The sequence below is a fragment of the Heterocephalus glaber genome, unplaced genomic scaffold, assembly GCF_053883595.1.
Source record: "Heterocephalus glaber isolate CG9 unplaced genomic scaffold, H.glaber_assembly_v1.0 deba00000470, whole genome shotgun sequence".
In the NCBI taxonomy this organism is placed as follows: domain Eukaryota; kingdom Metazoa; phylum Chordata; class Mammalia; order Rodentia; family Bathyergidae; genus Heterocephalus; species Heterocephalus glaber.
The window spans coordinates 27,997,012-28,021,804 of NW_028258145.1; the positions used below are offsets into that span (position 1 = coordinate 27,997,012).

Consider the following 24,793-nt stretch of genomic DNA (forward strand, 5'->3'; position numbering starts at 1 on the left):
AAAAAGTGTCTAAAAATCTAACCCCAACTCGGGGGCAGATCTACGGGACGGATGCGGGAGAATGGTCGCCCCTCGCCCAGCCTCAGTTCCGGGGAAGGGGCGCGCGGGCAGAGTTCCTCTGCGTCTTTTCCCGCTTCTCCCTGGGTCGGCTTTCCCTCCGATCGGTCTCCGCAGGGTGGTGAGGAATCACAGGAGAAATAGCACCCTTCCTAAATGCATCCTTAAGCGCCTGAGGCCCCCGGCTGCCCTACGCGGCCACAGAGCCTCCTCCCCCAGCCGCGATTCTCCTCCACGTGCTCTCGCCGGAACTCCGGCTTCAGAAGGAGGGCTCCTCCCACGTGGCCCCGGCAGTCCTAGACTACGTGCCGGCCTGCGCCCCTCCAGAAACAAGAAAAAAGGGGGTAGGAGAGGGCAAGCGCGCGCAGGACCACAGGGAAGGGGAGGGCGCTCTCAGGCGCGCGACAGCCGGCCAGTGCCTAGGAGACGTGGCTCCTCGTGCCCCGGAGTCTCCCAGCTACCCGACTTTTTCCGCGTCCACGGCCCCGAATAAGGAAGCAGGACCCAGGAGTTCCGGGAGACCACGCAACTTTGTCAAAAGTGAGCCACCACCCCTGCTCTTGCTGGCTTACCTTCTGCACTTGGTTACGGTTGAGCTCCGTGAAGAGGCAGGCGATCAAATGCGAGGCAATCATCCTGCTGAGGCCAGACGGAGTGAAGTTGGGAAACCAAGAAGCAAAGGCTTGCAGGGGAGGCCGGTGGCGCGGTCCGACCGCTTTGTACCGGGGCTCGGCTCCCGGGTGGCGCACAAAGCAGGCTAACAGCGATTGTAGGCCGGCCGGGGAGGGGGCGCTCAGGTCTCCAGAAACAGGTTTTTGGAGTAACAACTGCTGGAAACTGCCTAAGTAAGTAACACTCCTGGCAACTTGTTTGGTTACCCAGTGTCAAGGCGCTAGCTTCAGCCACAGGGTCACTTAGGAAGAATCACAGCCAAGCTCCACTAGGGTAGTGGGACCTCTCAGACTCACTCACACGATGCTCTGACTGAGCGAATCTTCTCAGATGAGTGACACGGCGTTGCTAGTAACCTGGGACTCCAGCGCTGGAGTTTCGTGCAACAATGTGCCTTATTGAAGAGCTGCCGGCTCGCGGGCCGCCCGCTCAATGACGTGCGCGCTCCCATTGGCTGCGCAGAGAGGGTGTGTGCGCCCGCGGGCCGCCCTTCGGCGCGGCACAGCCAATCAGCGCGCACGGCCCGCAGGCGCGGCAGCTCTTGACACCCTAGCTGGCTGGCTGGAGAGGCGCGCCTGGGGCGCGGGGCGGGACCTGGTGTCGGGATGGGACGTGTGTTCCGTGGCAAGAAGCTGGGACGCTAAGGCGCATGAGCCACCGCCGCGTCAGCCCGAGCTACTACTGGGGGCCGCGTGATCGCGGATCCAGGAGAGGTGGGAGGACTGGAAAGACAAGTCACTGGACTAGCACACGCCCTGTCCAGAGGAGATATACCACCTGGTATCTCGGGATCATGTGAGGGGCTCCATCACACGTCTGAAGCATCCGTGTTCTCACCTATTCTAGCTCAACCCGTCCACCCATCGGCGATGCGAAGTGAGCCGCCTTAGCTGCTGCTTACTGTATGCCAAAATTATGAAAATCCTCCCATCTAACCCTCACATCGCCGATAGGAATGTAAGTTACACCAACCCCGTTTTACAGATACGGAAATCAAAGCACAGCACTGTTAGATTTTCCCAAGATCACACAGCCAACAAGTTGCAGATGGAGAAAGAAATTCACATTCTTTTTATTTGAGACCCTATTCGATTCCCCATTATAGAATCCTGCCTTTCTAGGAGCCAGGGAAGTAGACAGTGGGAAGGGGCATTGTCTGCAGCTGTGGGGCTGAAATGTGGGTGAAACTAAGTGAATGGAAAGTGTAACAGGATGAGCTGGAATTGGGTGGGGCAGGGTGGCTTCAGAAGCTGACAGGAGCAGGAACCCCAGCCATAGCTAATGCCTGGCACCAGACTCCAAATTTATGTATATTGGTGGAGTGGCAATGCAATACCAACCTCAGAAAACACAAGGTTAATACTAGTGGAGAAAGATAAGCCTAGGGTTGGAGAAGTCACAGTGGAGGGAAGGTAAAGATCTGCCATGTTCTACTGAGGAGCTTCTCTCCTCGGTAGGGTGCTTCTGCAATGTGTGTAGACATTATTACATGAGAAATAAATGCTCTTTGTTGGAAAACAAGAATACCACAGGGATAAACAGTAAAACCTACCAGCCTCAGCAAAACCTGAAAGGTGGATAGCCTTGTCAACTATACAGCCCTACCCTTCCTCACCTGTCAGATTTGGGCCCGAATTGCTTTGGTCCCAGTCACCACAGTGACCTACGTGTTGTAAATCTTGTGCTCTCTTCTCTTTCCTGTCCAGCTTTATTCCACCTCTCAGCGATGCTGGGGACAGGAGATTTCATCCTCCATTTGGACCCAAACACACTTTCCTTGCCCACTCAGAGCCAGAGGCTTCACTCTGCTGGGTTCCGGCCCAGCTGCATTCCCCCAAGCCCCTCAGCCCGTGTTCTCTGCTGGCACGTGCTGTGGAATTCCAGAGCTGCCTTCCACCCTACTCTCTGATCTGGTTACTGGCTCTCCCAGGGTGATCCTTCCCAGCCCTGTGACTGGAAATATCACCTACATATGGGTGAATCACAAAAGTAAATCTACAACCAAACCTCTCCCAGAGCTTCAAGCTTATTCCTCCAACTGGCATTTGTCATCATCACTGAAGTGACTAGTATGTCACACTTAACATAATGCAGAGTTGAAGTTGACTTTTTTTTCCCCAAATCTTTTTCTTTCCCACTTGTTTCAGAAAATGGCATTTCCAGCCAACTCAAGTCATCCTTGATTCCTTCTGACCTCCCACCTTCACATCCCACCAGTCTGTCAGTAAGCAGTCTGAATGACCTGTTAGGCAGACTCGGGTCTGACCACCTCTCCATACCGTGACACTTCCTATCCAAGTCACCAAGGAACCCAGCAGAGTTGATGCCCCATCGTCCTGCTTCAATTCTTGCCCACCTCCACCCTGACCCCTGAAATCTCTTCTTCACTAAGGAGCCAAAATGACTCTTAAAGTATAAACCACACTGTTTTCCCCTAGCTCAGAGCCACCCAGTGGTTTCCAATCTTAGAAGAAAATTTGAGCTCCTGACAATGACTGCAAAGGTTTTAAGGTTCCTGCTTCCCTCTCTACCCCATCATAAGACTTGCCCCAGTGCACTGCTGGGCACCCACATGGGCATGCTTTTCTCAAAAAATGCCAAACTATTTCCCTCCCAAGTACCTTTGCTCTTCCTTTTTCTTCTAAAATATTCTCCAAGTCTGTCTCCTCATCTTTCCTCATCCTCCCTTCACCTCAGATATCACTTCCTTAGAGGACTCTCCCCTAACCAGTTTATCTCAGGAAGTTCCCATTCACTGTCATTTGGCTCTGATTGACTTCCTATTTACTTTCTATACACTGTATTCTTTCTCTCCTCACTAGAGGTTATGATCTCTGTCTGTGTTCTCTTATATTTGCAGTGCCTAGAATGATAGATGTGCAAAAGCATAAATTAATAGAAGAAATTATAAAACTACTAATGTTCACATTTTGTATAACAACACACACAGTTTGGTTTTATATGTTTTATGTATTTCTCAAATCTTTCCCACCTCTAGAGCCCAGTTCATACATCCAGTGTCTCTCTCCTAATTGCAAAAGCCTCATAACTGGGCTTTCTTCTTTACACATAGATACACCATAAATATCCAACAAAGGAGAGCTTAAAGTGGGGAGTGATGGAATCCAACTGGTTTTTGTAAGACAATAACTGCCCTCACGCGAAGCAAGAAGAAGCAGAAACTATAACATAAGGACCTGAGCCAAGTGGTGAGTGGGGCAGGGAGTTGGGCTATGAGTTTACATGTTATGAAGTCTAAAGCAGAAAAGGAAGATTATCTAAAACCAGGCATGGTGGCACACGCCTATTATCCCAGCACTCTGGAGGCTGAGGCAGAGGGTTCTCTGTGAGTTCAAAGCCACCAGGGGCCAGGGATTTAGCTCAGTGGTGCCGCCACCTGCCTCGAAAGTGAAAGGTCCCAAGTTTGATCCCCAGTGCCAAAAAAAAAGGAAAAGAAACAGGGTCACCCTGTGCTACATAGTGAGTCCAAGCCCAGACTGAATTATAGAGTGAGACCCCATTTCAAAAAAAAAAAAAAAAACCCCAAAAATAAAAATAAAATGATCTTTCTTACAAAGGAATTGACACTTAAAATAGAAAGATTGGGCCGGAGATTTAGCTCAGTGGTTCCGCCACCTGCCTCAAAAGTGCAAGGTCCTGAGTTCGATCCCCAGTACTAAAAAATTAATTAATTAATTAATTAATTAATTTAAAAGATTATCTAAGCCTGCCTAGAAACACTTAGAAAAATAACAGCCCAGTGCAATAAAACCCACTGTCCCTGGCAGGTGAGACTAAAGTCAGTGGGGTCAACCATGACCCCCTTTCCACACACTAATGTTAATGCCTCCTCCACTCCCCTGTCTGTCCCATCATGTGGATTAGATAATAGTCACAAGTACTTTAGGTACATATTATCTTTTACAAAGCTCCCAATAACCCTGGGAGATGGTTGGAGTGGGTGTTGTTATGTGCCTCCAGTTTATACATGACAAAGTAAGGAAAAGCTGCCCACCCAGGCTGAGATATGCATCTTTGGCTTTTCTGACTCCAAACTCCATATCTAGAGTTTATTTATTGATGCTCAGATACCCCTCCCTCCCCTCCCCACACACATAGATGTAGTGATGGGACAGCCATATAATTTATACTCCACTCCAAAAAGAGGGAAATAATTCAACAAATATTTATTAAACCCTTACAATGTTCAGAACTTTTCAGTGCTATGAGAAATACAAAAGGAAACATAAGCTATGATTCTTGTCCCTATGTGATTAACTGTTTAGTCAGAGATGTAAGCTAACACATTAAACAAATACTACAGAATAGAAAAGTCTGTCATCGAAACCCAAATATGCTTGTGTCTTCATATGTGGTGGAGGTTCTGGAGAGGGAGAGTCACAGCCACAGGCAGCATCAGCCAATGGTGGTCTGAGAGATGAGTGCCAGCTTTCCAGCTGCACGCCAGGCTGGTACTGGCACGAGCCCCACGCAGAACTGACGTGAGCGCGGCCACTGGGCATCCAGGAACTGTCCTGAGAAGACAGCTCTTTGCCGAAAGATTTCTGTCTACCAAATATTCCTCTTTTTATTTTATTTTATTTATTTTATTTTTTTGAGACAGGGTCTCTGTGTAGTTCAGCCTGGCCTTGAGTTCACTATGTAGCCCAGGCTGGCCTCAAATTCACAGTGATTCTTCTGCCTCAGCCTCCCAAGTGCTGAGATTATAGGCATGTACCACCATGCCCAGCTATTCCTCTTTTTTAAATTAAGATTTATGAAGTTTGCAGACATTCTTTTTTTTTCTTCTTCAGTTTTTTGAGACAGGGTCTCACTAGGCAGTTCAGGCTATTTTTAAACTCACTATGTAACCCAGGCTGGCCTTAAACTCTGATGATCCTTCTGCCTCAGTCTCTCGGGTGCTAGGATTACAGGCGTTTACTACCATGCCTGCCTTTTCAGCGCATTCTGATTGATAGGATTATGTAGAGAATTTTAAAACAAGGTGGATAGTGGACATGGTCTGAATATAGATACATTTCCTTGCATCCTAATACCTGTGTGTATGTGTGAGCACACGCATGCACTCATTTTTCTCAGCACCAGGAATTGAATGCCAGACCTTGCACTTCGCAGGCAGGCATGGTGCCACTGAGCTAAATCCCAGGCCCACATCCTAATATCTTTAAATTGGGCCTTAATGGTATAGATAATCTCGTGTTTCAGAGTTCAGTCAGACAATTATAATGTATAAATTGGAGGAACTGGGAAAGAAAGGCATTTAAGTGTTTGTTTGTTTGTTTGTTTGTTTGTTTGTTTTCAGTACTAGGGATTGAATTCAGGGCCTCTGGCATGCTAGGCAGGTCCTCTACCATTGAGTTACCTCTGGAGCCCTTAAAAGCATTTAAAATAGAGAAATGGAAGCCACAAGGATTCACAACTTCATGTTACCTATCAGAATTGCAAACAGAACCCACCCAAGCTAGTTTAAGCAAAAAGGAATTTATTTTTGGGTGTGGTGGCATACACCTATGATCCCAAGGCTGGGGGCTGAGGCAGGAGGATGTAGCCTGGGCTACACAGTGAGTCCAAAGCCAGCCTGCATTATATAGCGAGACCCCGTCCCAAAAAGAGGGAAGGGGTTGATGAATTTTAAGACCCATGCTAGATCTTTGGGAGGGCCAGAGAATGAGGCATGGAGGCTTAGCCTACCAAGAGTGATGCCCAAGTTATATACCATAAAACCTGTCGGGGGAAATGGTATTGCTATAGCCACTGGGTTATTATCTCTGCCCGTGTTCCTGTTATCAGACATGGAATGCTACAGCTAAGATGTGTCACAGCTGCCTTAACAACTGGATGTCTGTCTCTTGGATCACTGATTGAAAGTATGCTGCATAGTACCTCCATCTTTATGGTATTTCAAATCACCGTTTTGCAACTGGTTAGCAGAGCTTGAGTAAGGTGCCCATACCCTACCTGCAAGGGAAGCCAAAAAAGTGGTCCAAAGAGTCAGGAGTCATAATGTGAAGAAGTCCCAAAACAGAAGAAAGATATTGGAAGAACTGGGAACTCCCAAAATGTCACAAATATACACCACACCCAACAACTACTGAATGTGCTGTGGTGCAAAGTTTTAAATGCCCTCTTCATGCTACCTCTTTTTTTTTTTCTTTCATTATACACCTTTATTAGCCCTGATAAAAGCAAGGCCTCAAAAAATTGGGTTAAGACTCAGAATTGTTCCTCTCCATGGAAATCTTTAGTAAAAGGTGAAAGATTTATACGATCTGATGAGAAACCAGAGTACCCATGCTACCTCTTATATTTTTCTCAATTCTTTCACTGATTCTCTATCTTTCTGCCATGAGTCTAACAGAGGCCTCCAGCATCTTTTCTCAGGACTCTAGGATCATTTCCCATTAATTTATCCTCTGCTTTGTTTCCAGCCCATGCACTGTGTCTTCCGGCAATGATGGTATTGTTTTATTTTAATAAATTTTATTCTATTTTACCCCATTCCCCCCCATACCCCTCCCCTGCTGATGGGATTCTGTTACCTCCTTTCATTTCAACTGAGCCCTGTCTGCCTGCCCAACCTCCCTTCTGCAATTCCCCTCTGCAATCATCTCTGGAGAATAGAACCCTTAGACAAATTGGCTTTCTAAAGTCCAAAACACATCAAAAGCATTGAAAAATAGTACCTCTGCACACTGTCAGTTAAAGCCAGGGGAAAGTAGTCAGTAAGCAAATTAAAATCAGAAAAACTGACTATGAATGAATTGACATTGAGCTTGACGACTAGCCTTCTCCACACACAAGCTTGCAGCCCAGTACCTGTACATCAATGGCTTCAATGTCACAGCAGATGTGGGGAAGGCCACTATGAAGATCTCCTGAGGCCTCCTCCAAAGGCCATCCCAAGTTTGGGGGCTACACGTCTGACACTCTAATCCTGATGGGCATAGGGCAATGAGAAGGACATGGTGGCATGGAAAGCTGACACAGGAATGCTGTAGGATCTTGGCTGTAGGATCTTCTGAGCTCCATTTTCCTCATCTTTAAAGTAGACATTATGAAGTGAATGTGCAAAGCCTGTTACCTAGTAGATCATGAATACTAGTTTTCTAAATGCATCATTCATAATACCATGTTCTATATGAAATAAGAACTCAGGGGATAAAACAAACAAAAAAATCAGTCGTGTGGCAAGAAGAGCACTCAGGATGTGCAAAAGACTGGTTTGTTCCAAATGGAAGTACAGAACTCAGTCTAAAGAGATGATTCCATATCAGAATGGCAACAGGGAGGCTGGGCAGGTAGACAGGGCTCAGCTGAAAGGAAGGGGGCAATAGAATCCCATCAGTGCCTGAAGACCCAGAACGTGAGCTAGATGCAAAGAGAACAGATCAGTGGGTTTTCCCAGAGTCCCGAGGAAACATGCTTCATGAAGACCTCTTTTAAACTCACAGCGAGAGAGAAGCAATGAAAGAATATGAGATTGGCTGAATAGGACATGATTAAGTGAGTGAATGTGAAGGGAGTGCTAGAAGACTCCAAGACAACGGTTCTCAGACTCCAGTGTTCTTTGGAACAGGGCACACCAAGGTGTGGGGGCAGCCCTGCCCGTGGTCGTGAAAGGAACCACACCATAGAGAAATTGTGAGCAAAAATAAAACCTTCAGTCAGTCTGCTTTTTTATTATCACAGTTGCTGACAATCCTAAACAATTCAGTGACAAAATATACCTTTCTAGATTCCAGCCTATGGATCCCAGGGAACCCCTCATTCCTGCCCCTTGTACACCTATTAGGTTGGGATCTCCTGGAGAATATCAAATAATCCTGAAGCCAAATTAACAACAGATGTTAGTGAGATCTTTTCTTCCATTATAATAGTGAACAGAAAAACAAAATTTGAGGAACTCAAACTGTGTAAGGAACTTAAAAGATTGGAGTAAGTAGGGAGACCTAACTAACAGTCATGAATTTAACTTCCTTGTAGATTAATCTGTAAATTTTAAACACACTACACCTAAAATAATGGGCTTTTTAAAAAAAAATACTTATTCTAGCATTCATATGGAAAAGTAAATAAGACTACTCCCCAAATTTCTGCCAACCATGGAAGGAAGCTAGTTCATTCACTTTTTAGAGGTTGATTTTTTTTTTTAGATACGGACTCACTATATAGCCCTGGGTGGCCTCAAACTCATGGTGATCCTCCTGCTTCAGCCTTCTGAGTGCTAGGATTACCACCATGCATCACCACACCCAGCTTTCATTTACTTTTTAGTTCATTGAGACAGAGTCCCACTGTGTAGCTCAGGCTGGCTTTCAACTGACTATGTAGCCCAGCTAGCCTCAAAACTCCTAACAATCCTCCTGCCTCACTGTCCTGAGTTCTGGAATTACAACTGTGTGCCACCACGCCCAGCTTCATTGGGAAGAATGATGAAGCCATTTTGGGAAAGACTAAAAACCTAAATGCCATTAAAAAAAAAAGTCCCATAAGCCAGGCATGGTGGCATACCTGTAATGTCAGCACTCAGGAGGCTGAGGCAGAAGGATCACTGTGAGTTTAAGGCCAACCTGGGCTACATAGTGAGTTAAGGACAGCCTGAACTGCCTAGCAAGACCCTGTCTCCAAACAAAACAAGTCATAAAAGACTCCCTATTAAGCAAGTTGAAAAGACAGCTAGATAAAAATATGTATCACATACAAAAGGGTCGTTTTCCCACCAAATAAAGAGCTTCTTCAAATTATTAAGAAAAAAATTCAAGGGCTGGGGATGTAGCTCATTGGTGCCATGCCTGCCTGGCAAGCACAAGGCCCTGAGTTCGATCCCCAGTACCAGGGGGAAAAAAATCCAACCCTTCGGTGAAGGACACAGTTAAAGAGGTCACAAGAAAAGAATAAATAGACATTTGACATATGAAAACACAATTAATATCATGTACAATAATAAATGCAAATTTAAACTACACTAATGTGTCTTTTTTTTTGCTCATGGGGTGGGCAAAAATTAAATAATGATAACAGACCTAATCATACCAAACCACACTTTAAAGAAACACTCTTTAAGGTGAATAGATTTCTCTAGAAGGAAATGAAATTTATGAGGCACTGTTAACCCTTTCGTGCTAGTCTTCCAAGTTCCACATACAGTTGAAGTTTCTAGATATTTTGTCTTTTTCTTCACTATTGTAACAGAAGAACAAACTATTGATGGGAAAACTTAGTCTCCATGAGACCAATTTGACTCTTCGCCAACATAAGGGCACCTGCCCCATGGGCCAGCAATTCCATTTTTCTTACAGGTTTATCCATGCATTCTGGAAAAAGGTCTTCACTGCAATATCATTTGCCATAGAAAGACTAGGATCCACTTAAATTTTATTATTTGAGGACAGGTTCAATACGTTAGAGCACATCCACACAATGGAACCACTTAGCCACCATATAAAAAAAAAACAAGTAAAGAAATTCCGTAAGCATTAATATGGAAAGATCTGCAAGATTCAGTTAAGTAAAAAAAGCAGGATGTGCTGCTCAAGCACAAGGTCCTGAGTTCGATCCCCCGTACCAAAAAAAAAAAAAGAAGAAGAAGCAGGATGAAGAACAGTACTGTAGAAAGTTACCACTGGTACACAAAAAGAAACTGAAAATTAAATTATATCTGTGCATGACATAATGCAAGTCAGAGGAATGAGGTGACTAGGAAATGTGAGCAGGGAGATTATCTTGTGTAGTTTTGAACCAATACAAGTGCTAGTCACAAAAAAGTGGTATTAAATTAAGAAAAAACTCTTCTAGTGTGAAGACAGCACATAGAATAGAAAATTCGGAATAAAATTACCTGAAGCTATCAAAGTTTTAAATTTAAAAAATATATTAATGTTGCCCAGACCACAGCACAGACCAATTATATCAAAAACTTTTGGAGGTGGGAACCAGGCCTCAGTAATTTTTTTTTGTACCAGGGTTCAAACTCAGGACCTTGCATTTTCAAGGCAGGTGCAGTGCCATTAAGCTAAATCCCCCACCCAAAGCCATCAGTATTTTTGAAAACTCCTCAAGTGCTCCAGTGTGCAGCCAAGGGGGCAAGCCAGAGGTCTGGCAAGACTCTAGGTGCTTTGGTTTCAGGGTTTGGAAATCAGCTGAGCCTGTGTCAGTCTTAGCATCTAAATCTGACTCTTCCAGGCCCTCAACACCACAACCAATCTGACCCCTCTGCCTGTCAGAGCTTCGAATCTCTTCCTGCCCCCACATCATCTAGTCCTTATCTTTGTAGCAGCCTCGTTCCTGTACTCTAAATAGGAACTCAGTTTTCTTCTTATAAACTTGTCAAAATCCAAGAAAACTCGCTCACCTCCTGTCATTTCAATGATGGGAAATGCATTGCTTCTAATTAAGAAGGTGCTTGTCCCAGCAGGCAGAGCCAAGGCCCTTTCGGCAGCAGTGCCGGCAGACTAACAGTGCCTCTCCCTGCACCACCCGCACCCAGTGACTTCAGTTAGGATGGTTTCAGATGCAAGTAACAGAACACCCTGCCTCCAACAATATGCATGTTTGTTGTTTCAAATAAAAAGCTGCCCAGCTGTGGGCTGAGAGCCAAGCTGGTGCAGCAGGCTCTGGCCCTACCTCTCAGAATCTCGGATCTGCTTTGCTCCCCAAATTGCCTCATGACTGCATGGTGTCCAGGTTTCATCCACAAACAATGAGATCTAGAGACATCCTTGCTTGTCACAGCTGGAGAATGCTACCACTGAAATAACCTGGCTTAGACTAACCAAGACCCACCCCTATAGCTGAGAATAGGGTCACTTTCTCTTAGTTATTGGGTGGTTCCCAAACAGTACTAGCTTTTTGGAAATAAAAAGGGGATTATGGTAGGCAACCAACTATTCCCCTTATTCACTGGCTCACAAGTGCTGGGGTCCAGCACCTGCCTCCAGCAGAGTAACCAAAATGGGAAATTTAAGAAATTGGTGTTCTTAAATGGATGTGGTGGTGCACACCTGTAACCCCAGCACTTGGGAGGCTGAAGTAGGAGGATTGCTACAAGTTTGAAGCCAACCTGGCTACATAGTGAGTTCAAGGCTGAATTACATAGCAAGACCTTGTTTCAAAAAAAAAAAAAACTGCTGATCTCATTGCAATAGATTATATGGGTGTATAGTTCTGGAACACAGTGAAGCTAACATTCTTTATATAGTATTTGTATTTTTGAAGAAATAAAAGGCTGGCATGCAAAATGGCTACTGGACACTTGCTCACTAGTGAGTCCAAGAATATTGCAAAATCGCTTCCCTAAGTCAGAAGGAAAAGTATAGCACCATTATTGGCAGAGTTTGAGCCATCAAGGAAAATGTGGAGTTAGTTGCTCCCATTTGAAACACTGGTTAGTATTTCAGGGAGACATAGGAGTTCAGGGAGGCAAGATTAGAGTATCAGCTAAAACATCCAGAAGAACAATATATCTCTGTTCTTTGTTTTTTGCTGATACTATTCTTTATCCAATATCTCTTTGGAGTGGGGAAAAAACCCCATTAATTAGAGGACTAGTTCTTAGGGCAACGATTAGGGTGGGTGTGCCACACTAGGAATTATATAAGGTTGTGTTTATTTCTGATCATTAACCCTTTAGAAAAGTCTTGAAATTTTTTTTTAATTTTTTTTTATACCGGGTATCAAACTCAGGACCTTGTGCTTGCGAGCCAGGCGGCAGAACCACTGAGCTAAATCCCCAGCCTAGAAAAGTCTTGAGAATCTATTTGCATTTACAGTAGAGGTGTGGATGCAGCCCCTCCCCAGGTGATACAAACTGATTTGTGAGCCAATGTGACTCTATTCCAGAGTTTTTATCCAAAATTTAGAATTCAGTCAATTCACCTTCTACATTAGTCAGCTTTTTGTTGCTGTGACAAAATACCTGAGAAAATCAACTTAAAGGAGGAAAAGTTTACTTTGGTTCATGGTTTCAGAAGTTTCGTCTATGGCCAACTCACTCCATTGCTTTAGGTCTGTGCTAAGATAGAAACATTGTCAGAGGAAAGTTGCTCACCTCATGGCAGCCAGGAAGCAGAGAGGAAAGAGCCAGAAAGGAAGTGGTCAGAGACAAGATAGAGTCTCCCAATTCCACACCCCCATGGCCTATTCTCTTCAACTAGGTCCTACCTCCTAAGATCTCATTCCCTATGAACTCATCAGTGGATTATCTGTTAATGAGGTTTGTGCTCTTATGATCCAGTCATTTCCCCAAACTCCATTAGCTGGACTTAGTGGGAGCATTTTAGTTCCCAACATAACACCTCATGGCTCACATCATTATAATTCAGTGATGACAAACCTTTTAGAGACTGAGTGCCCTAACTGCAACCCAAAACCCACTTACTTATCACAAAGTCCCAACACTGAAATTAAACCTGAATACTGAGGTTTTAGCATAGAAAAAAACAACTGTTATCTGACGCTTGGCTCCTGGGACAAATTGGCTTGTGTACCAACAGAGAGAGATTTGCATACCCAATATGGCATGGATGCCATAGGTTTGCCACCACTGTTATGGGCTATCATCACTACCTATAATAATCTCTACCTTCCTGCCTTGCCTGCCATCATTATTCTCTAGCTTGGTAGCTATTCTGTAAGATAGGTAAGGCAAAAATAGGCTGATTGGGGCTGCCTTTTTTTTTTTTTTTTTTGGTACCAGGGATTGAACTCAGGACTTGATGTTTGCCAGGCAAGCACCGTACCACTGAGCTACATCCCTGGCCCTGGCATTTTTGATCTCTAGTTTTCAAGGCTGATTATTTTCCAGCTCGGTCTTATTTTCAGGGAAATTCAGTAGCTCTATTCCCCAAGTATGTCTACTTCTCCCTCTAACTTCTTGGTAGGATTGCATAACCACATCCTTTTAAGGTTGGATGTGGCCATGTGACTTACTTGGGCCAATGAAAAATTCAGCAGTTACACACACACACACACACACACACACACACACAAATTGTGCTTTGACTATCACAAAGAGAGACAGAGCCTCTACTAGCCTAAAGATGACATAGAGCAGGATCCCTACCTACCTGTAATGAACAAATAGTTTAACTAAGAAATTACCTTTTAGTTTTAAATCACTGAATTACTGAATTGTAGGGTCATTTGTTACTGCAGTATAACCTATTTTATCCTGACTGATACAATATTAAAAACGTTGTCACTGGGTATGATGCACACGCCTGTAATCCCAGCACTTAGGCAGCTGAGGCAGGATCATCACTTCAAGTTTGAGGCTGACCTGGCTATATAGTGAGTTCAAGATCAGTCTGAACAGGTCGCTTGTCTCCATCATGGCAGTTGAGAAGGATTCGCTGAGCTATTTCACGGCTTGCAGGAGCATCAGCTCAGACTCTTCGGGCTAGGAGGGTAACAGCGAGCAGGAAGAGACGAACCGAACCGTAAAACTCCAGATCCGGCAAAGTCATCGGGCAGCTGCGGGAACAAGGCGGAGAAGCGGCTGCTGGGACCAGACGAGCTGTTCCGGAGCGTGACTCGCCCAGCCTTTCTCTACAATCTGCTCAACAAACAGATCGACTGGGAGAGGCACGTCTTCAAGGCCCCCAATTCCACCAAAGGAATTCAAAATATGGAAGTCAAACTATGTACCACCTCCCAAGACCCACACTACTGAGAAGAAACCTCCGCCTCCAGAGCCGGATATGGCAATAAAATGGTCGAACATATATGAGGACAGTGGAGATGATGCCCCACAGAATCCTAAGAAAGCTAGGCTTTTACCAGAAGGGGAGGAGACATTGGAATCACATGATGAAAAAGAGGCGCATAATTCCAAAAAGCGCAAAGTAGAAGCAGGAGAATCAACAAAAAAGAAAAAGTAGAAAACAACAAAGGAAGAGACTTCTGGACTACTAAACCTGTTGAAATGTGACTTTGGTCAGATTAGTGTGATATTGTGGGTTATTATGACAAAACATCTCCATGGAAGTATTTATGTTAATGAACTAGTAAGTATTGCTTCAAGAACTTTCCACTATAGAATTCATTTTTTAATTTAAAACTTGTTTGTATTTAAAACACAAATGACTACCTGTGATTGTGAAATTGACAATACTTGGAGGCATTCTTTCTGTCTATCACAGAGCTGGTGGTGTGCTTTGAGAGTTGTCACACACTGACATGCCAATGTTCTATGAACCTTTTATAAAGGAATATATTTTTAAAGTAAATACACTGTACTGTGAACTTGTGAGGTGCTTTTCATCAGTGTTTGTACAGTGTAAATAAATCATGGAAACAAAATTACTTAATTCAATATAAAAAAAGATCAGTCTGCCTAATAAAACCCTGTCTCAAAAAAAACCAAACAAACGAAAAGAACCTTGCCTCTCTTCCAATCATCTGCTTCCTTCTATATCTCCTCCCTCTATTCCCCCAAGTTTATTCTCCTCCATCTAATTTCCTGCTTCTCATCCACATTTCCAACATCTGAAGTCCTACATTTTGACTTTTAATTTTTAAAGCACCTCATAATAGCTGGGCATGGTGGCACACCTGTAATTCCAGCGCTCAGGAGGCTGAGGTAGGAGCATCACCTGAAGTTTGAGGCCAGCCTGGGCTACACAATGAGTTCAAGGCCAGCCTGAACTACATAACGAGACCCTGTCTCAAATAACAAAAAAAAAAACCAAAGGACCTCATATTGTAAATGCATAACACACTCTCATTGCTCAGCATAAGATCCTTTTACAGTATTTGTAATTTATTTATTTTCACACTTCAACCTTAATATTTATACCCTTTTTCCTTCCCAGCACTTGTCATAGGCTAGCATTCTACTGTGTTGAACAGGTCCTTAAAAAATATGCAATCAAACTCAGAAAATGAGTTTTATATGCTTGTGTTTTTAAATTACATAAATGATGTGCAATTAAAAAAAACAAAAACAAAAAAACAAAAGAGGCCTTCCTGTGAGGTCTTGTTGGGTGGCTTCTCCTGATGAGATGGCTGAGATCCACATACAAATATATACACAATGACTCTTATTATTTGAATGGGCCTCTGAATCTGTTTCTTGCAACCAAAATAACTCAGAGAACACACTACCTCATATGATCTTTGTGAGGCTTAAATGAGAACAAGATGTGTGGTGTCGAGACATCCCCAGCCCAGTGCTCAAATGTCAGAACCTGTATTGGAGTAGTTGACCTGAGGATGAATAAAGAATTATTTAAGCCAAAGTTAAGGATTCAGTCTCTATATGGTCCAGGTAGCTTTGCTAGATTCCAACTCTGCCCCAACACTAGCCTAAAAAACCATCATGACTGCTTTGAAATAATAGTAAAAGTCAAAGAATTCAACACATGAAGCCAGACATGATTAGTCCAGAACAGTGGACAGAGAAAAAGGCTCAGAAACAGACTTGGGGAAATGTAGAGGTTTAGTATATGATAAAGTTTGGGGTTTTCAAATCAGTGGGGAAAAGATGTATATCCAATAAGTGACATTGGAACATCCAAGTGATGACATGGAAAGAAAACTGAACTTGGATTCTTATTTTACTGGTTTTAACAAATTCCAGAAGGAGCAAAAAATTATCTATTAAAAAATTGAATCATTAGGAAAAAAGGAGAGAGCTTTATTTTGGCACACTAAGTTTATTGGTACATTTTAGGTATGCAATATGATGACATTCATCATTGGGAATTAGTACCTGTACATGATATATTGTGGCTCTTATTTTTTTCCCTACCCCCCTGCCCTCCCTGCAACCCCTTCACCCCTCCCTATTTACAAAGACTGTTTCCATTTTTTCTTTTTTCACATATTTTTTCCTTTCCCTTCTTTCCTTTCCCCTACACCTCCCAGTTCCCCTTCCCCTTTAGACCTTTTCTTCCTATTTCACATTATCTATTATACATTTTGATCCTTGTTTACACTTTCAGTTTCTCACACCAGAGAAACTAGTCAGTATTTACACATGTGTGTTTTATTTATTTCACATAAGAATATGATCTCCGGGCCGGGGATTTATCTCAGTGTTTCTGATGTCTGCCTTGAAAGTGCAAGATCCCGAGTTCAATCCCTGGTACCAAAAAAAAAAAAAAAAAGAGTATGGCCTCAATGTGTATCCATTTAGCTATACATGTCTCTAGTTTCTCTTTCTTTATGGCAGAGCAGAACTCCATTTTATTACACACACACACACACACACACACACACACATATCTTCTTTATCCAGTTTCCAGTTGATGGGCAATTGGGCTGTTTCCAAGTTTTAGCTATTATTAACTATGCTGCTGTAAACATGGGTGTTCATATATCACTGTGGTATGATTCTTTGGATTCTTTTGGGAAGATACCCAGCAGGGGGGTAGCTGGGTCAAATGAGACCTCTAATCCAATTTTTGAGGTATCTCCATATTGATTTCCACAATGGTTGCACTAGTCTGCATTCCCACCAACAATGGAGAAGGGTTCCTTTCTCCCCACAACCCTGCCAGCATTTGTTGTTGGTTGATTTCTTGATAGCAGCCATTCTTTCTTGGGTGAGGTGGAATCTCAGTGTTGTTTTCATCTGCATCTCTCGAATGACCAGTGATGTTGAACAATTTCTCATGTTTATTTGCTATTTTTACTTCTTTGTCTGAGAAATGTCTTTTCACTTCAGATGCTCATTTTTGAATTGGGTCTTTAAACTTTTTAAAGTTCTTTATATATTCTAGATAGTAGTCCTTTGTCTGAGAAACAGCTAGTAAAAAAATTTTTCCCACACTGTAGGTTGTCTCTTAGCTCTGTTGGTGGTTTCTCTTGCAGGGCAGAAACTTTTTAATAAGATGAGATCCCAGTTGTTGATTCTTTGTTCTAGTTCTCATGCTAGTGAAATTTTGTTCATAAAGTCTTTTTCTATTCCAATGTCTTCAAGAGTTCTACCTAACCTATCTTCCAGCAAGTTTAGTGTTTCTGTTTTAATATTTAGATCTTTGATCTACTTTGATTTTAGTTTAGCGCATGGTGAAAGATATGGGTCTAGTTTTAATCTTTGGCAGGTTGAAATCCAGTTTTTACAGCACCATTTATTAAAGAGGCTATCTTTCCTCCAGTGAGTGTGTTTAGCCCCTTTGTCAAAGATGAGGTGGCTGAGTATGTCTGAAGTTGTTTCTGCATCTTCCAATCTATTCCACTGATCCTCGGGCCTGTTTCTTTGCCAGTACCATGCTGTTTTGTTGTTGTTGTTTTATCACCATGGCTTTGCAATATAGTTTCTTGTTGGGGATTGTCCCTGTCATGTCTTTGTTGCCTAGAATTGCAGATCTCTTCTGGTTCCAAATGAATTTTTGGATTATTTTCTCTAGTTCTGTGAAATATACTGTTGGTATTTCAATCGGGATTTCATTGAATCTATGTAGCAGTTTTGGAAGTATGGCCATATTTACTATATTGGTTCTTCCTACCCAGGATCAAGGATGTCTTTCCATTTTCTTATATTCTCTTGAATCTCTTTTTTCAGAGTGCTGTAGTTTTCAAGATAGAGGTCTTTTATTTCCTTCATTAGATTGATACCTAGATATTTAATTTTTTTTATGCTATTGTGAAAGGAATTGTTTCCCCAATTTCTCTCTCAGTGAGTCTGTTGTGCATAAGAAGACTATTGATTTTTGAGTGTTGACCTTGTATCTAGCTTCTCTGCTGAATCTGTCAATTAAGTCCAGAAGTCTTTTAGCAGAGTTTTTTGGGTCTTCTGTGTAGAATATCATGTCATCAGCAAATAATGACAGTTTAACTTCTTCCTTTCCTATCTTTATTCTTTTTACTTCTTTCTCTTTTCTAATTGCTGTGTCTAATGTTTCCAGAACTACATTGAACAGGAGTGGTGATAGTGGACATCTTTGTCTTGTTCCTGATTTTAGTGTGAAAGATTTTAGTTTTTGACCATTTAGTATGATGTTGGCTATTGGTTTTTCATAGATAACCTTTATCAGGTTGAGATAAAGACCACCTATTCCAATTTTTTGCAGGGTTTTTTTAATTATGAATGGGTGCTGGATTTTGTCCAACGTTTTTTCTGCATCTATTGAGATGATCATGTGGTTTTTGTTCTTGACTCTGTTAATATAGTGTATTACATTTATTGATTTGCATATGTTGAACCATCCGTGCATCCCTGGGATGAATCCCACTTGGTCAGGGTGTATGATCTTCTTGATAATCTTCTGTATTCTGTTTGCCAGTATCTTATTGAGGATTTTTGCATCTGTGTTCATTAGGAAGATTGGCCTGTAGTTTTCTTTTGTGGTTGGGTCTTTCTCTCCTTGTAGAATCAATGTAATGCTTGCTTCCGGCAATGATTTTGGGAGTATTGCATTCCTTTCAATTTCATTAAAGAGTTTGAGAAGTAGTGACATTAGCTCTTCTCTAAATTTCTTATAGAATTCAACAATGAAGCCATCAGGACCTGGGCTTTTCTTTGTTGGTTAATTTTTAATTACATTTTCAATTTCACTGTTTGAAATTGGGGTGTTTAGTCTCTAGTGTGAGAAACTGAAAGTGTAAATAAGGACTAAAAGGCATAATAGATAATGTGAAATAGGAAGAAAAGGGGCAAAGGGGAAGGGGAAGTGGGAGGGGTAGGGCAAAGGAAAGAAGGGAGTGGAATTAATATAAGAAAATGGAAAAATGGAAACAAAGTCTTTGTAAATAGGGAGGGATGGAGGGGTTGAAGGGAGGGCAGAGGAAGAGGGAAAAATAAGAGCCAAGAGAGATTATGTAAAGGTGCCAATTTCCAATGATGAATGTCATTATATTGTATACCTAAAATGTACCAATAAAATTAAATTTTAAAAAAAGAAATTGGGTTATTTAGAATTTTTATATCTTATTCATTCAACTTTGGTAATTTATATGTACCTAGGAATCTGTCCATTTCTTCTGTGTTTTCCATTTTATTGGAGTACAGATTCTCAAAGAAGACATTGATGACCCTCTGGATTTCTGCTGGATCTATTATGATTTCACCCTTTTCATTTCTAGTTGGATGGATTTGAGCGTTTTCTTTCCTTTTCTTGATAAGGTTGGCTAAGGGTTTGTCTATTTTATTTATTCAGTCGAAGAACCAACTCTTCGATTCATTGAATTTTTGTACCTTTCAGGAGAGAATAATCTTCAATTAAAGGTTTCCTAACCACTATACACAAATTCAGATGCCTTAAAATAAAGGTGAATTTAGCTACATTAAAATTTTTTAATTCTTCAAGATAAGCCTACCATGAACAAACTTTCTTAAAATATAAATAACTTGTACACGTCACTAAGGAAAAGAATATCTTTCCAGCTGAAAAAATGGGCAAAAATATGAAGAGTTCATAGAGAAGGAAACATAAATTCTCTAAATGTACAAATATATGCTTGAGATGAAATAAAATGCAAACTAAAATTACAATGACAATGAATTTTTCAGTTAAAACTCAGGACCTTGTGCTTGCCAGGCTGGCGTGGTACCAGTTTGTTTTGTTTTTAAGACAGCATCTTGTTCTGTAGTTCAGGCTGCCCTTGAACTCACTATGTAGCCAAGGCTGGTCTTGAATTCATGGCAATACCCTGCCTCAGTCTCCTGAGTGCTGTAATTACAAGTGATTACTGTGATTACCACCACTCCTGGCAAGATAGTACTCTTATAAATCACTCTAGAGGGCAATTTGACAATCTCTATCAAGTTAAAACACTCCTTGATTTCTTTCTTTTTTTTTTGTACTAGGGATCGAACTCAGGACCTTGTGCTTGTGAGGCAGGCGGCAGCACCACTGAGCTAAATCCCCAGCCCTAAAATACTCCTTGATTTCTGATAATTTATTCACACATATACTTGAATGTGTGGGAAACTACATATTCCATTTTCTCAATGTAAATTATGATTCATCCAAATCCTATGCACCTATAAAAAGTTAGTAAGTTTCTGGATTATTAATACAGAACATATTGCTCCTAGAACAGAGCAAAATGCAAAACAGGGGGAAGGAAAGGACAGTGAAACTATCTGCCTGTGAGTCTCTGGAAGGAATGTAAGAAACTTACTGAGAGGACGTGTGGGTGTGGAGGGAGACAACATTACATGTTTACCTTTTGTAGCCATTGAATTTTATCATATGTGCATCATGATGTGATATAACGTAATTGTGAATTGATATATATACATCCAGGTAAAATGCAACCAGTAGTTTTTTCAGCAGTAACTTCAGTGTCCACTGACTTATGCTTTTAATTTCTTGTACTGTATGTATGACTCCCTTCCCCCAAAAAAGGAGAAGTTTAAAAAGGAAATAGAAAGAGGCCACAGAGAAAGAGAGATGTCCTTACTCAGAAGAATGTTTACTTAAGCACTTTGTGATGAAAAAATACCTGTTTCCTCAAACCATGGGGGTATAAGAAATGGATCCTCCTGGCTCTTGAGAAAGAGTTTCACATAGCATCAGAGAGTGGGTGTTAGGTCTCAGAGGTGGCAGGGCCATGTACTAGTGCCTATGCTGGGCAGCCAGTCAAGCAGGAAGTGGGGGGGAGTGCTCTCCAGTCAAGAGTTGAGCATAGGATCTGGTTGGTCCAGCAGTTATGGCCAGAACATTCCAGACCCTTCTGGAACACAGGGGCCAAAAAGAAAGGGCAGCTTTCTGGGTGTGGGGAAGCAAGAAAAATAGATAAGACAGACAGATAGACAGATGTATGAGAGAGAGAGAGCACACTGAGGATGTAGTTCAGTGGTGCAGTGCCTGGCTGGTACCAGAAAAAAAAAATGATAGAACCAAGAAGCTTGAAGAAGCAAAGAAGATCAAATTATGGAGGAGGAGTATACTCAAGGAAAAAGGCAGAAAATACTCATTTGCCTTTGATTTGTATTCTGATGATCATATAAAAAGACAAGATCTCCAGCAAGTTCTATGCAGATTAATTGCACATTCCAGGCAATTATCGTGTGTTAATGTTTATTCTCACATTATAAATAAATAAATAAATAAATAAATAAATAAATAAGACCCTATCCCCCTTTGCACTGGAAGTATTCACTCATGCATTCAGCAAGAATATATTGAGTACGTATAATGCTGTTGCAGCATGTATCTAAATGTTCCCCCAAAGCCTCATGCAGTCATAGGTGGGGCTTTCTGGAGATAGCTGGATCTAGAGTGTGTGATGCTGAGATAGAGGATGTCATGTTGGGATTGATTCACACTGTAATGCTAGGATTAAGAGATTAAATATAACAGACAGAAAGAGAGCTGCTGGCGTCACTTGTCTCTGCTTGCTGCTTTTGCTGTTTCCTGCCTTCCATACCATGAACTGTTCTCCTCTGTGCTGCCCCTCTCCCATGCCACCTTGCCTTGGAGCCAGCCAATTATGAACTGAAACTTCTACAAACTGTGAGCTGAAATAAATCTTTCCTTCTTTAGCTTTAGGTGTTAGATATTTTGTCTCAGCAACGAGAAAAGTAACTAAAACACCCCTAAAGCCTCATGTGCTCATAAGTGGAGCTTTTCAGACCTGGCAAGATCGAGGGTGTGTGCTATTGGGATTAAGGGTGTATGGTACTAAATTAGTCCATTGATTGGTTTAGCATAGTTCTGGGTGTGGCTGAATGGATTTATTGAAGACAGATTTTGTTACTGAGAGTAGGATTGTCGCTGTGACATTACCTGCCCATGTGGTTCAGGAGCCTTTGGAAGTGGTTTAGGGGAAGAATTTAGAAAGGTATAGAGATGCCATCTGAAGAAGCAGCCCTGAAATGCTGTAAGCTGAACTTGAGGAGAGATTATGGTCAGAGCTCAGAGACCAGAATGCTAATAGAAATGCATCTGGTAAAGACCAGGCTCAGGAGTTTCAATTAGGAACAAGGGCTACATTGGCTATTAGACTCTAGACCATGCATATTATACTTTGGCAGAATATTTGTCTACATTTTACTTTTTTCCAGAGGCTTTGCCTAAAACTGAGATTAAGGGAAGCAGATTAATTCATCTGGCAGAAGAAATTTCAAGGCAGTCTAATGTTAAGGCAGTGACATGGCTACTGCTCTGGGTTTTTAGCCAGCTGTACCTTTGGAATCAAGAGCAAACAGCCCAGTGATTTAAAACATTTTGAGTTTGGCCAGAAAGGGAGCTCCAGTAAAGTTGCAGCCTCCAAAGATGGAATGGAGGAGAACTTGATTGCTGAAGAGATTAGCACTAAAATGCCAAGTATTTCAGAAAAGGACAATAGAAATGATGGCCTGGGAGCATCACAAGAACCAGTAAGGATCCATCCTTTGCAACTTCAAAGTTACAAAGATGAAAGACTGTTTTGAGAAGAGAACCTCAAAGCACTAGGTTCCAGAATAGCAGCAGTCTAGGGAAGTTGTTCCTTGGGATTTGTTTTACAGACCTCAGCAACTGAGGCACTCAACCCCTAGAGCCAAGAGAGAAAGAAGCCTGGCTACTGCTCCAGCTGGTGGCAGTCCTTGGCATCATCCACATAGTGCTGGTTTTAGGCTCATAAAAAATGCAACAGTTGTGGGGTCAGAAAGGCTTCCACCCAGATTTCAAAAGAAGGCCTGGGAGGTCAGGCAGTGTGCCCCTGGGAGGGCAGTGTGTGAAGCTGAAGGTACAGTGGAGACCCTAGAAGGTTGGAGAAGCCAGGGATGTGGATTGTCTGAGGAAAAATGCAAGGAATGAGCAGAGCTCACACAAGAAAGAAGCCATGGGAGCTATAGCCACTGGCAGTACTATAGGGGCAGGGCCACCCAAGGCAAACTTGGCAAGTTCGCATCTTGCCAAGCTTACTCTGGATCCTGGACATGGAACTACAGGACTTAATATTTCCCCTGCTGGATTTTGGGCTTGATTTGATCCCATTCCTTTCTATTCCCTTATTTGTACATTTTGGAATGGGAATGTTTATCTTGTGCCATTGTATGTTGGAAGTGTTTAACTTTTTTTCATTTGTACAGGAGCTCAAAGCTAAAAGCTTGCCTTAAATCTCAGAGGAGGCTTTGTACTTGGGCTTTTTAGCAGTGTTGAACCTGTCATAATATTGGCAACTCTTAGAGATGTACTAAATACCTTTTGCATAAAAGGGTGCATATGAGTCTTTCGGAGGTGAGGGGCAGAATGTTATGCCCTTTATTTTGAGTTCCCCCAAAGGTTTATCCACTCATAGGTGGGGCTTTTGCAGCTGGCTGAATCTAGGGCAGTAGTGCTGAACTTATGACATATATGCCACTGCAGTCTCTTTGTATAGTTGAAAGTTTTAAAAGGTTTGCCATTATTGATCTAGCGTATGTGACACTGGGATTAAGGGTGTGTGTTATCATTATGTAAGCCTAAAATGTACCAATAAATGTTTTGCTATAAAAAAATGAAAAACAAACAAAAAATTAAAATTTTCTGAAACAAGATTGCCATTAAAGTGTAAGAAAAGGAAAAAAAGGGGGGGGGTGCTACAAAATTAGTCCACTGATTGGTTTAGCATAGGTCTGGGTGTGGTTAATGGAAAGGCCTACCCTGGGTATGAGTGACACCACCCAAAAGTTTTGTAGCCTGGATGGAATAAAAGGGAAAGGGAGGCTTGCTTTACTGCTACTGCTTCACTGCTTGCTGCCTTCTTGCCTTCCCTGCCATGGATTGTTTCTCTTCTGCAATGCCCCTCACCATGCCACCCTGCCTTGGAGCCAGCCAACTCTGCTTTTGTTTTTGTTGTTGTTGTTGTTGTTGTTGTTTTTGGTACTTGGGATCAAACTTGGGACCTTCTGCTCGCAAGGCAGGCGGCAGAACCACTGAGCTAAAACCCCAGCCCAAGCTAACTCTGGACTGAAACCTCTACACACTGTGAGCTAAAATAAACCTTTCCTCCTTTAACTTGTGGGAGTCAGATATTTGTCCCAGCAAGGAGAAAAGTAACTAGACAAATCCTAAGCACTGTATCAAGCCCAGAGCTAGAGATATGTCAAGTATGATCCTTACCTTCATGGAGTATATAGTGTAGGAAGGAGACAGGCATTTAAAAAGTAAAAACCCACATAAATATA

The 24,793-nt window shown here is 42.3% G+C and overlaps 1 protein-coding gene, 1 non-coding gene and 1 pseudogene across 3 annotated transcripts in view; 1 reads left to right on the plus strand and 2 right to left on the minus strand.

Moving 5' to 3' along the window:
- The window catches only part of Hk2 (hexokinase 2), a 98,086-nt gene that overhangs the window by 67,751 nt on the left and 5,542 nt on the right, over positions 1 to 24,793 (minus strand). Inside the window, exon 1 of one of the 2 annotated variants that reach the window (XM_004844653.3) lies at positions 630 to 1,136. The exons of the other annotated variant lie outside the window; for it this stretch is intronic. Coding sequence (XP_004844710.1) covers positions 630 to 692 — 63 coding nt within the window. The 5' untranslated portion in view covers positions 693 to 1,136. Of the gene's footprint in view, positions 1 to 629; positions 1,137 to 24,793 lie in introns of those variants that run through there. 2 annotated transcript variants of the gene reach the window in all.
- Positions 6,923 to 7,039, minus strand: LOC147829815 (U5 spliceosomal RNA). The gene has a single exon (XR_015448578.1). It is a non-coding gene; the product is annotated as a U5 spliceosomal RNA (small nuclear RNA).
- Positions 14,079 to 16,323, plus strand: LOC147829816 (UPF0690 protein C1orf52 pseudogene; annotated as a pseudogene).